We start from the raw sequence: 16355 nt of genomic DNA on the forward strand, positions 1-16355 counted from the left end.
ATGGAGCCCAGGAATTGAACTCAGGTCATCAGGTTTGGTAGTAAGTGCCTGGCTGCTTTTGCCATTGACTGTTGTGTGGTTGTTTTGTGCTGTTTGGTTGTTTTTAGAGACAGGTTTGCTATGATCACACTTGGTTTGAACCAGTAACTATGCAAGCTCTTTATCAGGCTGTATCCCCAGCCCTGACCTGTTAGCTTTTAGAATCTATGTACCTGTGTATCTATCTATCATTGTGTGGGTGTACACAGTGTATCTGGGGGTGTGTGCGGAGGTAAAAGAACAACTTGGCGGAGTTGGTTCTCTTTCCATTTTTTGTTGTTGTTGAGAGAAAGTCTCACTATGTAGCCTTGGCTGGGCTGGAACTTAGACTGTAGAACAGGCTAACCTTGAATCCATAGAGATTTTCCCGCCTCTACCTTCCTGCTGGGATTAAATCATGCACCACCATACCTGGCTTCCCCTTCCACTATTACGTAAGTTCCAGGGGCGGAACTCAAGTCGCCAGCTTGCACCTGCTGAGCCATCTGATCCCATTCCCGTGAATACATTAATACAACTTTGCTAAAGGAGGAATGCAATCGCCTGTGATCCCAGCACTCGGGAGGCAGCGGCAGGTGGATCTCTGTGAGTTCAAGGCCAGCGTGGTCTACAGAGTGAGTTCCAGGACAGCCAAGGCTAAAACAGAGAAACACTGTTTCCTGTTTTGAAAAACCAACCAACCAACCAAACAACCAAACAAACAAACAAAACCCCCAGCAATTCAGGGAACAATTTGAAGTTCAGAAAAGCAGGCTTAATAGCTGAGCTGGGGCCTCTTTGAGGTGGGTGAGCAAGATCAATACTCCAATTAGCATCAGCTGACACGACTCTCTCATTGAAGCTGGGCTTCAAGGTGATTAATTTCTTGTATCTATTTTTGCCCTCAGCCTCCTGATATGATTTAATAAAAATTGTTAATGAGGAGATGTGTACATTGAGGATTTAAAGTAAAATGGCTGTTTGTTTTTTTTTTGTTTTTACAAAAAAAGTTTAGATTTGGGATTCTTTTAAGATTTTTATAAAATTATTTTTTAAGATAATCAAGTCTTTATAACTGAAAACTGCAGCCCACCAGTAAAGACTGGCTGAAAAAAATTACCTCGCTTGTCTACAAGCTGCTTAGTTACAAATGTACGTGGGTTCTTGGGAACAGGTTGTTTTCCACCCATATTATGTAAAACATTTGATCGCATGAGGGTATTGGGGAACATGTTTTTTTTCCTGTGTATACTCAGTGAGACAGTGAATATAAATAAAATGTATTCACATTGTGATTTCTGTACTGCTTGAAAAACTTTGCTGGGATATATAAGTTGTGGTAGGAAAAAAATAAAGTTGTTGCTCCATCTACCAGTGTGTACATGTATATATGTGAAATGGTTGGAGCTTGCTGGTTGAAGCTTGACTCCTCCCACCCAATGTTCGAATGTGTATATGTCTGTCTGTCCGTCTGTGTATATGTGAAGTTGTTGCAGCTTGTTGGAACTTGCTCCTTGGAGCTTGTTTTGCTTCATCCAACTAGCATGTGTGTGCAGGGGAATGTATGATTCTCCTCCCCCCCTTCTTTCCTCCTTCTCACTGGCTGACCCCCAAAGAGGTCAAAGAATTCAGTCTCTCAACAGTTACCCCACCGACTCTACACACACCTCCTCTGTCTACCCTGACTTGACGGCTCAGTCGCTAAAGTTCGATTATGCAAGTGCGGCACCTGAGTTCCAATTCCCATCACCCACACACAAGGTGGACACAGAATGCATATATGTAGCCTCAACACTGGGGGAGGAGACAGGCAACCCCTGAGCTCACTGGCCAGCCTGGCTAGCTAGCTCAGTTTGCTCCAGGCTTAGGGAGAGAGCTTGTCTCAAAAACCAAAGTGTGAGGCTAGCAAGATAACTCCGCTAGTAAATGCACTGTCCTGGAACCCACCTGGTGAAAAGAGAGAACTGTCTCTTGCAAGCTGTCCTCTGACCCCCACGTGTGCTTGATCACACAGATATACACATGGATAAAATAAACAAACTAATAATCTGGAGGGTGGTTAAGCCACTTTTTTCAGAGGCTTAGGGGGAGTGAAAGAGGTCCACATGATTTGTTTTCCTCAGGAGGACAGATCTTTGAGGCCTCCTCATTGCTAAAACTTTTAACTTTTTTTTTTTTTAAATGGAACCCAGGGCCTAGGCAAGTGCTCTACCATTGAGCTACATGCCCTGTCTCTCCCCCACTTTCCTCTCACCTTTTCCATTCTCCTTCCCCCTCTTGCTGCTCTCACTCTTTCTCTCTTGCCCCCTCTCTCCAGGGCCTAGCTTAACTGACCAGGCAGGCCTTGGTAGATCCTCTTGCCACCCCCTAAAACCTTTGCCCAGGCCCAGCTCCAGTCAGCTTTTTAAAAATACACAGTATATATGCCAGGCATGGTGGCACACACCTTTAAGTCCAGCACTTGGGAGGCAGGTGGGTCTATGTGAATTTGAGGCCAGCCTGGTCTACAAAGTGGGTCCAGAACAACCAGGGCTACACAGAGAAACCCTGTCTCAAATAACCAAAACAACAACAAAAACACAGTACTATGGGGCAGCCAAAGGGTGGATCTCTGTGAGTTCAAGGCCATTCTGGCTTACATAGCAAGTTCCAGGCCAAGTAGTGAGACCCTGTCAGGGGGAAAAAAAAAAGTACAATTATCATTATTTCTAGATATCCTACTGTGCTAGAGAAGATGAGAACTTATTTATGTATGTGTTCATGTGTGGTGTGCATACACATGTGTGCACATACATGCAGAGTCCAGAGGTTACCACTGTGGTGTCTTTCTTTAGTCACTCTCCAACTTTTTATTTTAGTTTTACACAGATCTATTGTATACAAATTTAAGCATTTGAAATAATAAACGTACTTACTTCTCCATAAACACAAACACTCCCCCCACTTAAAAAATTGTTAGAGCCAGGAGTAGTGGCACACACCTTTAATCCCAGCAAAAGAGGCAGAGGCAAAGCCAGGCAGATCTCGGCGTGTTCAGGTTCGGCCTGGTTTACATGGTGAGTTCCAGGACAGTCAGGGCTACACAGAAGTACGTACGCTATAATTCAATTTAATAGAAAAAGAGTTAAATGAATTTATTTTTCTTCTTGACATGGTCTCCTTATGTAACCCAGACTGGCCTCCAACTCCTAGCTATCCTCCTGCCTGCGTCTTTGAATGCTGGCCTTACCCAAGCCGAGCATCACCGCTGGCCTCATCTACATATTAATAAACCTGGCGAAAAACTACGATGCAATTAAAAAACCTTCCCCCATTCCATTTCCGACCTCGCTCAGCACATTGCTAAGCCCTGTAACCTCAGTGCGGAGACTAAGCGAGCAGAGCCACGGGTTCAAGACTTCTGAGTCCTCCTCCTCTGAGGACACAAGCCGGGTTTGTGAAATGCATCAACAGGCGGTCCAGAGGCCGACCGCCAGGTTTCACATCAGCAGGACGCACGCCGGGAGACCGGGAAGACAGACACCCACGTCCTCACAATCCTCGGCTGCGACTGCGTACAGCGAGGTCGCTCCTCCAACCCTACCGAAGCGGCCGTCATACTGAAGGGCAAACGGGGCGCTGCGGGCAGTGCGCGCCCGGGAGACGCCGCGTCTGTTAAGGCTGCAGCCGTGACGCTTGAAGCTAAGCCGTCGCCACGTTTTCTGAGGCATCTTCCGGTCCCTTCAGCCGAGTCCCGTCTCTGTGCGAGCCGCTGTGGCGTAAACACTGCGGAGCGCTTCCATCCCGGCCGGTCGCTCGCTGCCCACTTGGTTCGGTTCGCGCGGAGAGCCGCCGGGACCGGGGGCGTGGCTTCCCCGGGACCCGGAAGTCGGAAGCTGGGTCGCCCAGACGCTACCCCGGCAGCATCCCGGATGGCGCCACCACCGGCTTCTCCGCTGATGCCGATGCCTGGGGAGATCTGGCCGGGTTTCAGGAAGCCTGAGCCCGTGAGCTTCGCGGACGTGGCCGTGTACTTCTCCCCGCAGGAGTGGGGGTGTCTGCGGCCCGCGCAGAGAGCGCTGTACCGGGAAGTGATGCGCGAGACCTACGGCCTCCTGGGCGCGCTCGGTGAGGCCCTGAGTCAGAGCCCCGCACTTCCACCCTCCTCCGGGGTTGACTTGGGGAGTTGCTGTAGACAGGCCGAGTGGATTGTGAGCCCTCATCCCGCACTTTTCCACCACCTTCCATTCTCAGGGTCTCCTTGGGAGTCTCCACTGAAGCAAGAGCATCGCAAACTCTGCCCTGGTTAATCTGAGCATAAGTTCCGAGGAGCTGCTCTTATCCTGTTGGGATACTATGTCCTCGGGCCAGCCCTTCAGAGCAGCACTGTGACCCCTGTTCTCTCTCAGGGTTCCTGGGCCCCAAACCAGCCCTCATCTCTTGGATGGAACAGGAGAGTGAGGCTTGGAGCCCCGCCGCCCAAGATCCTGAGGAGGGGGAAAGCCTGGGAGGAGCTCCAAGAGGTGAGGGATTGTCCCAAGTCCTCCGGATTGTTTGTGCGCGGAGCGGGGGGGGGGGGGGGGGGGAAGGAGGGTCTTCTCTAGTAAGCCTTTCTTCCGGATTCCCCATTCCAGCATCCCTGCGGAATTTCAATAGCCAAAACGTGTCAGATACTAAAGAAAAGAGAGCCGACTTCTAAGAACAGGGTAGGGAGGGCTTGAGGATGGCTTACCAGTCAAGGGGTGCTGCTTTTCCTGAGGCCCCGGGTTCAATTACCAGCACCCACATGGCTGCTCACAGTTGTCCCGTAATGCTAGTTGCAGGGGACCTGGCACCCGCACACTAGACCCAAATGTAGTTAAAACGCCAATATACATAAAAAGAAGTAAATCTTGAGAGAGAGAGAGAGCAGAGTAGGAGGATCTAGAGCTCAGAGAATTTCTAGGTTTCCAGAGGTTTGTTAAAATACCACTCATTTCCCGTTTTCAAAACCACAATAATGCTGGTTATTGTGGCACACATCTTTAACCCCTGCGCTCACAGGGCAGAGGCAGGAGGATTCGAAGCCAGTCAAAGCTACGTATAGCGAGACCTTGTCTCAACCCCCCAGCCCTCTCCCCAAAAACCTAAAATGCCCTTAGAAATAAAGTTGGTTTCAGGTCTGACTATCATATTTCTCAAACAAGGCAAGGTGGTACATGAGAAAATGCTTGGATAATGACAGCCTGCCTCATCTCCTCTCACTACCCCGAATCTATAATAAAGTATCACTGTGGCAAAAGAAAATTTACAAGATACACCAGTAACTATGGTTTATTGAGTATTTACGTATTTACTAAGTGACCAACAAGCACGCAGTATTTCATCCTCCCAATAATTCTGTGAAGTCAAACCATTGGTTTTTTTTTTCCTATTTGACACATGAGGAAATTTTAGCTGTTTGACTTTTTTTTCTTTTTTTGTTTTGTTTTGTTTTGAGACAGGGTTTCTCTGTGTAGTCCTGCCTGCCCTGGACTCACTTTGTAGACCAGGCTGGCCTCGAACTCACAGAGATCCACCTGCCTCTACCTCCGGAGAGCGCTGGGATCGCAGGCGTGTGATGCTGTGCCTGGCTAACTGACTTTCAACAAAGCTTTTGTATTAGTTGATGGGCAGTATAGTATATTTTGGTGCCAGCTGGCTAAAAGCTGGGGTAGTCTGTGCAAAAAGTGTTACGTCTTACTGCAACTCTTCTCTTGAGGTTTATTTATTTGTTTATTTTGTAATCATTTTTCGTTATGTGTATGTCTGCATGAGTACAGCTGCCGAGGAGGACCAGCGGCCCGAGACCTCTGGTGCTGAGGTGGTAGACGTTGTGAGCTTCCTGATGTGGGTTTGGGGGAGTGAACTAAGGTCCGTTGGAAGGACAGCAAGCGCCGCACCGTCCCTCCAGCCCCTGTTTCGTTTATTTTTGTTGCGTTAATTTTTTTTAAAAGACTTAATTATTTATGTATATGAATACTCTAGTATGTGCTTGCATGACAGAAGAGGGCATCGGATATATGGTTGTGAGTTACTGTGTGCTTGCTCGGAATTGAACTCAGGACTTCTGGAAGAGCAGCCAGTGCTTTTAACTGCCGAGGCATTTCTCCAGCCCAAGTATTTGTTTGTTTCTTTGTTTTGTTTTTTCAAAGACAGGTAGCTCTGGCTGGCGTGGTACTTGCTATTTAGACAGGGTTGTCCTCAAATTCACAGAAATCTACCTGCCTCTTGGTTTGGTTTGGTTTTTGTTTGTTTGTTTGTTTGTTTGTTTTTTCAAGGCAGGGTTTCTCTGTGTATGGCCTTGGCTGTCCTGGACTTGCTTTGTAGACCAGGCTGGCCCCAAACTCACAGAGCTACGCCTGCCTCTGCCTCCTTGAGTGGTGGAATCACAGGCGGGCCTCCACATCGATTTACTGTCTTGTTTTGAGACAAGGTCTTACTATGGAGGCCGTGCTGTCTTCCTGATTCGGCTTTTCCAAATGCTGGCATTTCAGCTACTTTCCTAGAGGGACAAGTGAAGGTGTTTTGTTTTTTTTTTTTTCTTTTACTTTGGCTTGGTTTTTGTTTTGTTTTGAGACAGGTTTCTCTGTGTAGGTTTGGCTGTCATGAAACTGGATCTGTAGACCAGGCTGGTCTCGAACTCAAAGAAATCCACCTGCCTCTGCCCCTCAAGAGCTGGGATTAAATGCATGAGCCACCACTGCCCGGAGACAAATGAGTTTTAAAAATGCAATTAATTTCTGTTTCCCAGGAGACGCTCCAGATAAGAAGAAGCGGGTTGTCAGGAGGCCAGCAGAGAGCCCTGCTCAGCGGCAACCTAAATTGATGATTGAACATAATTATTCCATGGCTACCAAGGCCTCCGCAAGGGCACAGCCTCCTACCAAAGCTGCCCCACACCAGACAGCAGGTTCGAAGGCGCCCAGCACGGACACACAGACCAGCCAGCGCCGCCACGTGTGCGCGGACTGTGGGCGCCGGTTCACCTACCCGTCTATGCTGCTCAGCCACCGGCGCATGCACTCGGGGGAGCGGCCCTACCCCTGCCCGGAGTGCGACATGCGCTTCAAGAGGAAGTTCGCCGTGGTGACGCACCAGTGGATCCACCGGTCCTCCTCAGGGGGTCGCCGAGGCCGAAGGCCTGGCATCCGGGCCGTGCCTGGAGCCCCAGTCCGAGGGGACCGGGATCCACCCGTGCTCTTCCGGCACTACCCAGACATCTTTGAGGAGTGTGGGTGAGCTGAACGGCCGCCTCCGGCAGGAGCCGAGCATGAACTTGGCATTCAGAGCCAACTGAGTCAAGGCCTGGGAGAAATATATCCCTTTGACTTTTCTCAAGGATCCCTTGTAAACCTGTTAAAAAGAAAAGTGCCTGTAAAGATTCGTACAGATTAAACCTGCCCCCAGCCCCCTGCCCCCTGCCCCCTTCCCTGGTGTTTTATGTTTAAAAAAAAAAAAAGTGGGGCTGGTCAGGGGTGTGAGTTGGCACAGTACTATTTTGGTCAGGGTTCTCAAGAGGAACAGAACGGAGGGGATGAACACACACACACACACACACACACACACACGGTATAGGTATGGGTAAAGGCAAAGAACTAAAGGCAAGAGGAGGACCTAACTTTTGAAATGCTTTTTATCCTGGGCCTGCAGTAGGAGGCACTTTGCCACGTCAGTTAGAACAATACTTCAGGTGAGGCTCCCTATTCAGGTTGTTCTAATTTGTGCAAATTGACACTAAAACCAACCATATTAGTTCACCCTTGTTAACTTGATACAGAAATACAGCATTTTAAAAACCATAAAATTATGCATGCACACCTGCCTATACAATACCTATATAAATATATATTTTGTTCTTTGATAACATGTAACTCTGGTTGGCCTGGGACTCACTGAGATCCACCTGCCTTGGCCTCCCAAATGCGGTGTAGGGGGATTTTAATTCAGCAACACGGCCACTCTGGTTGGCATATACAGACATGCCCTTAATCCCACCTTTAATCCCAATGAAGGTAAAAGTTGGTTTGTAGAAGGAAGCACCCCTGTTTGAAAGCGATGTCTAATGCAGACAAAGTGATGAAGGCAGAGAACGATTTGACAGAATAGGATGTGCCCAACTCTCACAAGAACTGAGAGGAGAGATGACAGGGGGAGAGAGAGGAGGCAGTTTTTTTTATTCTTTAGTTTTCCCAGAGCTGAGGGCCAAACCCAGGGCCTCGTTGCTTAGCTAGGCAAGCGCTCTACCACTGAGCTAAATCCCCAACCCCGAGAGGAGGCAGTTTTACAGAGATAGGCTGTAAAGAGAACACGCTAGACACAGGTGAAGACAGATGAGCCAGAGAATGAGGAGCCAGAAGATTAGAACAGATTGCTAGAGTTAGAGGCCAAGCAGAGCGAAGTGTCAGAAGCTGAGAGAAGCCAGGTTGCATCAATCAGCTTGGAGAGGAGTCTGAGCCAGAACAGCTGAGTTGAACCAGCCAGCTCAGGGCTCAGAACTAGAAAGAGTGAGTTTACTCAGTAGTAAGTTTCAGAGGCTGAAAGTATTCTAGGCCTAGATTAGATTGTACGGAGGCTAGAAGCTTCCAGGACTAGGCTTAGGTTAGCAGATGGAGGCAGTGAAGCCTCAGAGACAACAGTTACATCAGGCAAATAACAGTTATTCTTAGCAGTGCTGGGATTAAGGATGTGTGCAAAAAAAAAGCCTTTTAATTTATTTATTTATTTTGGGGTTTTAAGACAGGGTTTCTCTGTGTAGCCCCAGCTGTTCTGGAACTCGCTCTGTAGACCATGCTGGCCTCAGACTCACAGAGACCCACCAGCCTCTGCCTCTGAGTACTCGACTGCCCAGCAAACTTTTTTTAAAATAGGAATGATGCTGAGATGCACATAGGCTGGAGGCATTTCATTTAGAAAAGGCAAGCACATAGCCAGTATAAATGTCTGTTCCAGTAAGGAGAAAGTGCTAGCTCCTCCATGGTGGGCATGGTCCAGTTATAACCAACCTGCCACCAGGTAGTTGCTGGCCATCCCTGGGAATGGGACCACATTAAGGACTCAGTTATTGGCTCCTGCTGTTGGCTCAGCAGCAACTGTAGGCCAAATAGCTTTAGTAGGTGGAAGTTAAGCTCACACCTAACCTTCAGTTCTGTCACCATGGCCACTTTGTTCATGGTCCCATTGGCCAGTGATGGGAATGGCTGGGGAAGGAGCCTGACTGTCCACAGAATGGGTCGTCCTATTTACTTGATTATTGAATTCCTCCTCTTTTGACGTCATCCTTTGATGACCATTTACAAGAGACACAAATATGTTTACATTCTTTGCCCATGTGGAGAGATCTGTTTACACACTTTTTTCCCCAGTTGTCTTTCTCTCCAATTTCCCACTCATGCTTCTTCCAAGTCATTGGCTGCAGTCCATGAATCAGTGAACAACCACACATCTGGTTATTTCTCTTCCAAGCAAAATTCATGGCTATGTATAGTTCCCAAAGTTTTGCCCACCGTGAAGATTTTATGTTGCGGATTGGTCTGGTGTTATATGTATGCAGATGTTAAATTCTGGGCCCCAAGATTTGGCTGCAGTCCAGACAAGTGCATTCTCATGTACACTGATCTATTGTTGTGTAAACTTTTGTTATCCAGTTATCTCTGATTGGTTAATAAAAAATCTGGACAGCCTGTAACTGGGCAGAAGAGAGGTATTGGCTCTACTTTTTAAAACTTTTATTTTGGTTTCTTAATTCTTCTTTCTCTCTACTCCCTCCCAGTCCCTTCCACACCCCAACACCAGGTAGGAGAGAAAGAAGGTTAGTTGGGAGAGGGATCATAGTTTTCCTTAGTTACTTCCTGCTGGTTAGGGTCATCAGGTTCCTTGGGGCAAGTCCAGTCCTCTTTTCGGAAGATCTCTGACTTCTTCTTCTTGTCAAGCTGCGTCAGCAGCAACCAGGAGCAGCAGGTGGGAGGGGGAGGGGGACGGTGCACCCAGCAGCCTTCTTTTTTTCTTGGAGTCCTCTTTCCCTCTCTGGGTCCCTTTCTGGCCTTTATTCCCTCTCAGAGTCCTCAGAATTAAACTATTTGCAGCTGGCAAAGAGCCCCTCTCAGAGCCCACATGAGGCAACTAGTTTGCCACGGTGGACAATCTAAATCAGTCCCATATTCTATACTCGGAATTAAAACAAAAACATGTTTACATATCATAAACCAAAACTTCCACAACAGAGAGGTAGATGGGGCTTCCGTTCCTGGGCTTGAGGTCTCAGGTAGGGACCACAAGGAGAAGGAAAAAGAAGATGGAGAGAAAGGACGTGGCCTAATGGAGCAGGTAGAGCATAGACAGGACCAATATTGGCAAGTAACTTGGGGTGTGTGGCTGGGAAGTAGCCAGACTAGCTTAAAATATTAACATAAAGGAAACCTTCTCAGCTCTTTATTAAACCAACCAGAAGGTGTTGAAGGGAGCTGTTTACAAAATATGATGCATCCATAAGAATAACAATCCTGAAGTCTGGTCTGTAATTAGATCTTTGCGGGTACAGAAATTAGCATTTGAATAACACAAACACAACTTTTACACAGTGCACAAGAGATTATCTCAACAAGGGTGGGCAGGTCTGGGCTCAGGATCCTCCCACACGTCACCAGCCCAAGCTACAGCATCTCAACTGTTTCCAAATGGTGCCTTGTTCTAACTGCTGGTGTCCTACTAGGCCAGCCATTAAATTTGTGCTGTAACTCAGCTAGCCACGTAACTAAGGCATGGGCATTGTTTTCTGCAACTTGAACTCGCAGGCTGCAGGGGAAAAAGACTTTTCCGTTGCACATTTAGGAACCTTTAGATTGTTTATGCGCATCGAGAACCAGTCAATTTTATTACTCTCACTTTTCTTCTTTTGCAACTTTGCCCAAAGATGCTAAAAGGAACCAACAGCATTACTATTTTCCTTAGTTTTCCACAAGTGTTCAAAGGTTTTATACAAGAAGCACTACATTTCTTATAGCTCACAGAAGGCAAAATAAGTTCATCAAATGCATTTATCTAGGCAAGTTCTTTAAACAGCATGTCCAGTGCCCCACATATTGGGGAGTCTTTAGTGACTGTCCAGCTGAAGACCCAGTTCCAGTTCCCACTAGAAAACACCTTACAATTCTGTTTCTCTAGAAACACTTCTGGTACCACAATTTGTTTTGGAGATCTTTAGAGGAACAGAACCGAGGTGGTGAAAATATATGAGAATTTAATTTATTAACTGAGTGAGATAAACACCAGGAACAAAGAAACTTATAAAACAGCATTTTATTTGGGGCTTACAGTTTGAGAGGGTTAAAGTTCATGATGGCAGCTGGAACCCCTGGGAACTCCCCTCTTGGTTCACGAGTAGCAGACAGAGAGAAAGAGATTCTGGAACCTCACAGTCACCTCCAATGGCATGCCTCCTCCAACAAGGCCACGCCTCCTAATTCTTCCCCAAAAATTCCACCAATGGGGGCGGGTAAGTATTTAAATGTCTGGGCCTCTCAGGACCATTCTCATGCAAACCATCCTAATGAGCTTTAAAACAGTAACAGCCAAAATATGCACCCTTGAGACACTGAGAACCCAGTTCTCAACCCTGCAAGCTGGGTTCCTCAACGGCCACAGCCTTCCCAGAAAGCTGTCTCTCAGTGGGAGGTGACGCCAGCCATCACTTAGTCCACAGGCAGGTGCCTCAGCAGTCCCAATCTGGTGCCTGCCGCTCAGCTGTCTGCAGAACCACTGGTTTATAATCCATAATCAGGATATCATCTCTAATCCCCCATCCAACTGCAACAGCAGCAGCCAGGAGCAGCAGAGGGAAAGGAGTAGCAGCCTTCTTTCTTGGAGGGTGTCCGGTCCCCCTCGCCCCTGAGCTCTGGTATTTCCACCCTCTCAGAGTCCCTAGAGTTAAACTATCCACAGCTGGCAAAGGTCATGCCCCTCTCAGAGGCAGCAGGAGACAAATAGTTTGCTGCTGTGGACCATCTGAAACAGCCCCCACATCCCATACTTGGGATTAAAACAAAAACATGTTTATATTGAGAGATCAAAGAATTAAAAACTAGGTTTTGGGGGGACTGAGCTAAAAAGTTTAAAACACATCAGGCTAGTTGACCTTGCCGCTTCTAGGCTGATCCAGCCAGCTGCGGGGAAGAGCTGGCCTTGCTGCTCATGAGAGGTACTCTTGCCAGGACACCGGCCTGGATGGCCTTGCTCCTGGTGATAACCACCTCTTCTCCCCCAGCAGCAGTCTATCACTGCAGGACAGGACTGAAGCCCAAGGCCAGCCGATTCCCCTCACCCTCCTGGCACTTTCCCATAGCAAACACTTTATGAAGTGTAGCCTCCCCCTTTCCTGTATTAACCAATAAAATCCTGCCAGGCTAGAATTCCCTGCTTTGGGCATGCTGGGAGGGACTGGGACTTATAACTCACCCACAATCCAGAGCTCGGGCTCTCAGCTGGATACTAAGGCCTTGGTGTTTGTGAGAGTCCAGCTTGAGCTGCAACAGACCCGACTCCCTGGTGGTCTTTTGGGGGAGGGGGTCTCGTGAATTGGCATAACACATAACTGAGTTTTTAAAGAAAACCTCCCACTATAGTTGCCCTGTACTCCAGAACTCGGAGATCCTTGTCCTGTAGCCTCTAGTTGTCTGAGAGTAAGGTGAATGCTAAGCTTCAATACTGCTGTCTTCCCCACGTAGCTGCCGAGTTCCTGCCGAGGTGACTGGCAAACACCTGTGTGTCAGGCACTGTGGAGTCTGGAGGGGGCTCACAAGTTCAGTGCAACTGTCACCGACTGTCTTCTCACCCTGCTAGCCCAATTCACTTTCAACTGTCTATTTTCACTCAGTTTAATCTCTTTTCTTCTCTCTAGCCCTACTCTCTTTGTTCCTGCACCAACTGTTCTCTTTGGCCCTGGTCTTCTGTCTCCTGGACCCTGCCTCTACCTACTCCCCAATCCTGCTCCTCTCAGCTCTCAGCCTCCACTGATTTTTTTATATATTCTGTTCAGAAGTCCAAGAGACAACTGACATTGAAGGGCATAGAGTCCTTTAAAGGGCCAGGCACTGAAAATAACTCATACTACATTTCTCCCCTGATTTGTTTTAGCTAATAATTATGCAGTTTTGAAGCTGCTTCAAATGTTTTAAGGTCTTTAAAGATATTTATAGGTTTATAGATGCAAGTTTTGATAGAAGGTGATTCAGGTACAGAACTTTGGACTCAGCAAGTTAGGACAGATAGATGACTACTTTCTCCCAAGCTGTCAAATACAAATGGATTGGGCATTCTGAGTGTAATTCTTATCTGGTAGTTTTCATAGTTGTTCTTGTTGTGTACAGTTCATTAATGTAACAGACAGAGCCTTTAATTGGACCAATGGGGGAGATGTTGTACTGATGCTTTTGTGCACTGTATAAAGGTTGTCCTGGTCTATTCAAATCCTGATTTCTGTACCAGCAGAGAGCTGAGAACATGCACAGCTTTGATATTGTTAAACATCTCCTGCGTCAGAATTTTTGTAAACACTGTCCGCCGTCACCTTCTGATTGGTTAAAGAAAGAGCTGAACAGCCAGTAGCTGGGCAGAAGAAGAGAGGCAGAACTTCCAGGCTCAAAGAGAGGGTCTTAGGTGGGAACTAGAGGTGTACGAGTGGCCAGCCAGACATGGAGAGGAAACAAGGATTAAGAGACAAAATAATAAAAGGTAAAAGCTTTGTGTCATTATTCCGGAGCTGGGGTGGGCACAGAAAGGCCCTATGGTTACACTTGTCTACATGCTAAGAAGATCCATTCTAAAATACTATCTTACCTTTGCATAACGGGCCCAGTCAGAGAATGGGTTTAAGGCAATAGATAGATAGATAGATAGATAGATAGATAGATAGATAGAGTCCAGTTTGGGATCTACTTGATCCAGATAAGTATCTTGCAGTCTCTTTTCTATGAAAGTTAACTCTTTCTCTGCTTCCTTTGGTAGCTGTCTTGGACTGTCTAAGTCTGAATCTCCTTGTAGTGTTTGGAACAAATTACTTAACTCTTGAGTAATTAATTCAATAATGGGTCACAGCCAATTAATACTTCCCATGAATTTTTGAAAATCATTAAGAGTTCACAACTAATTTGTTCTGATCTTTTACCTTCTGTGGTTGAATTTTTTTGTTGACTTATTTTTATAACCTGGAGAACGGCTAGAATCTCCTCTCTGTATTTCTTTGGAAGCAGTCTGCGAACACCAACAAGGCAAAATTGTTTCTGTTTCACCACACATTTTCTTTAAAATATGTACATCAGAATCAGCCAACAAAACATCATCCATGTCATGGCAAATAGCGGATCGAGGAAACTGCCTACAAATACTATTTCTAGTGGTTGTTGCACAAACTATTGACACGGTTGGACTATTTAACCTTCCTTGTGGAAGAACTTTCCACTGACACATTTTTACAGGCTAAGCATTATTATATACAGGAACCATGAAGAAAAGATTTTCCTTCTCCTGCTCTTGAAAGGGGCTAGCCAAAAAAAAAAAAAAAAAAAAAAAAAAAAATCAGTATCATAGGTGTTAGGTAAGAAAGAAGATAAAGGAATTCTATTCATGGCTCTCAAATCTTAACATTCTCCATTTTCCCAATTTCTTTATAACAAATACAAGAAAATTCCATGAGCTGGCTGATTCTATATGCTGAGGCTCCTGCTGTTCTTGTCCTCCATTTCACCCCTCAGGGGTGATATATAATGGATAGTTACTGCTTCGAATTGTCTGTTGCAGTTGGCGTAAATAACAAGGTTATTTTCTCCTTGTTGTTTGGACTTCCAGGAGACAGAGAGAGGGTCAGAGAGGATAGTTGGGGCAGGAAGAAAGAAGACAGAGTAAAGGGATAGAGAAGAGGCCAGACCGAGCAGAGGGAAAATAAGCAGTAAACCCGGCCTGGTGGCCCACACCTGCGATCCCAGCACTCTGGGAGGCAGAGGCAGGCGGATCTCTGTGAATTCGAGGCCAGCCTGTTCTACAAAGCGAGTCCAGGATAGCCAGGGCTACACAGAGAAACCCTGTCTTGAGACACCCCCGTCCCCAAAAAAAGAGGCAGTAGAAAATTAATTGGGCAGTTGGTGGTAGTTGAGGCAGAAGCTGAGCTGGGCCAGAGAAGACAGAAGACGAGAGCAGAACCCACAAAGAACTAACAAAGAAAGCAGTGAAGTAGCTTAAAAAAATAAAAAGGTTCCAAGTATGTATGTGTGCTTGGTACCCTCAGAGGCCAGACGAGAGCACTGGGAGCAGAGGTGTGGATGGCAGTGAGGCAGCATGTGGGTGCCGGGAATTGAACCGAGGTCTTCTGCAGGAAAAGTGCTTTCAGCCATTGAGCACTCTCCCCATCATTAGATGGGTCATTTCACATTAAAGACCTACCAGTCCAGGCTGAGGACTCTCAGCCAAACGGTGCAGTGTGTGCCCTGCCCGAGTACAATCCTCAGCACACACTCAAAAAATAGTGCCTCCACATGACCTTGATCATGCACTCCAGGCTACAGTTTTGGCCTGTGTATAGTACAGATGGTAGGGACGGCATGCAGTCGTCAGTGATTTAAAAAGATGCCGTATGAATTAACCTCCTCAGATACCAAACCATAAACATGAGTGTGGGCTGTCAGTTCGGCTCAGAGGGTAAGTGTGCTCCCTGCAAACGAAGCCTTATGACCTGAGTGTGAATCAGGACCTACAGAACCCTGAATGTGATACAGAACCTAGAGAACCAGCTCTCCAAGGTGTGCATTTGAATACTTGCAGCCTCCCCACCCCGTTGGTGGAACTTTTGGGGAAGAACTAGGAGGCGTGGCCTTGTTGGAGGAGGCATGCCACTGGGGGGCAATTGTGAGGTTCCAGAATCTCTTCCTGTCTGCTACTCCTGAAACAAGAGGAGTGGTCCCAGCTGTTCCTGCTGCCACCCCCTTGCCCTGCCATCATGAACTTTCACCCTCTCAAACTGTAAGCCCCAAATAAAATGCTGTTTTATAAGTTTCCTTGTTCCTGGTGTTTATCACAGCAATAAAGTATCTAGGTCACTCACTCAACAGATTTAAATTCTGATACACCTTTTTTCTCCATTCCTCTAGAGAAGTATCAAATTGTGGTATATGTAGGGACAATTTTGATTTCTCCTAAAGACACAGTAATATTGTAAGAATGTTTTCATCTTATTCTAGGGTGTGGGATGTGGGATTGCGTCCTCTTGTCCACAGCCACTGACTGATTTGCCTCATGCTCTAGAAGAGGTATGATCTTGCCAGCTGCAGATGGTTTTTGTGAGTGAGTGATGT

The 16355-nt window shown here is 46.8% G+C and overlaps 1 protein-coding gene across 2 annotated transcripts; it reads left to right on the forward strand.

The window, feature by feature from the left end:
- The first annotated feature begins 2853 nt into the window (after positions 1–2853).
- Positions 2854–9713, forward strand: Znf688 (zinc finger protein 688). 2 transcript variants are annotated; one of them, XM_060366811.1, is made up of 3 exons: positions 2854–4125; positions 4407–4520; positions 6770–9713. In XM_060366811.1, the coding sequence occupies exons 1-3, from the start codon at positions 3930–3932 to the stop codon at positions 7255–7257; spliced, it is 798 nt and encodes a 265-aa protein (XP_060222794.1). In that variant the 5' UTR covers positions 2854–3929; the 3' UTR covers positions 7258–9713. The 2 variants fall into 2 exon arrangements, with proteins under 2 accessions (XP_060222794.1, XP_060222795.1); XM_060366812.1 differs by lacking the exon at positions 4407–4520.
- The last annotated feature ends 6642 nt before the right edge of the window (positions 9714–16355 follow it).

The sequence above is a fragment of the Meriones unguiculatus genome, chromosome 14 (genome assembly GCF_030254825.1).
Source record: "Meriones unguiculatus strain TT.TT164.6M chromosome 14, Bangor_MerUng_6.1, whole genome shotgun sequence".
NCBI lineage: Eukaryota > Metazoa > Chordata > Mammalia > Rodentia > Muridae > Meriones > Meriones unguiculatus.

Bases quoted from the DNA above. Each gene is read 5' to 3' on its own strand.
- Znf688 (XM_060366811.1), top strand. From the start codon at position 3,930: ATGGCGCCACCACCGGCTTCTCCGCTGATGCCGATGCCTGGGGAGATC. The intron at 4,126-4,406 runs GTGAGGCCCTGA...GTTCTCTCTCAG, and splicing joins CGGCCTCCTGGGCGCGCTCG to GGTTCCTGGGCCCCAAACCA. The intron at 4,521-6,769 runs GTGAGGGATTGT...TCTGTTTCCCAG, and splicing joins CCTGGGAGGAGCTCCAAGAG to GAGACGCTCCAGATAAGAAG.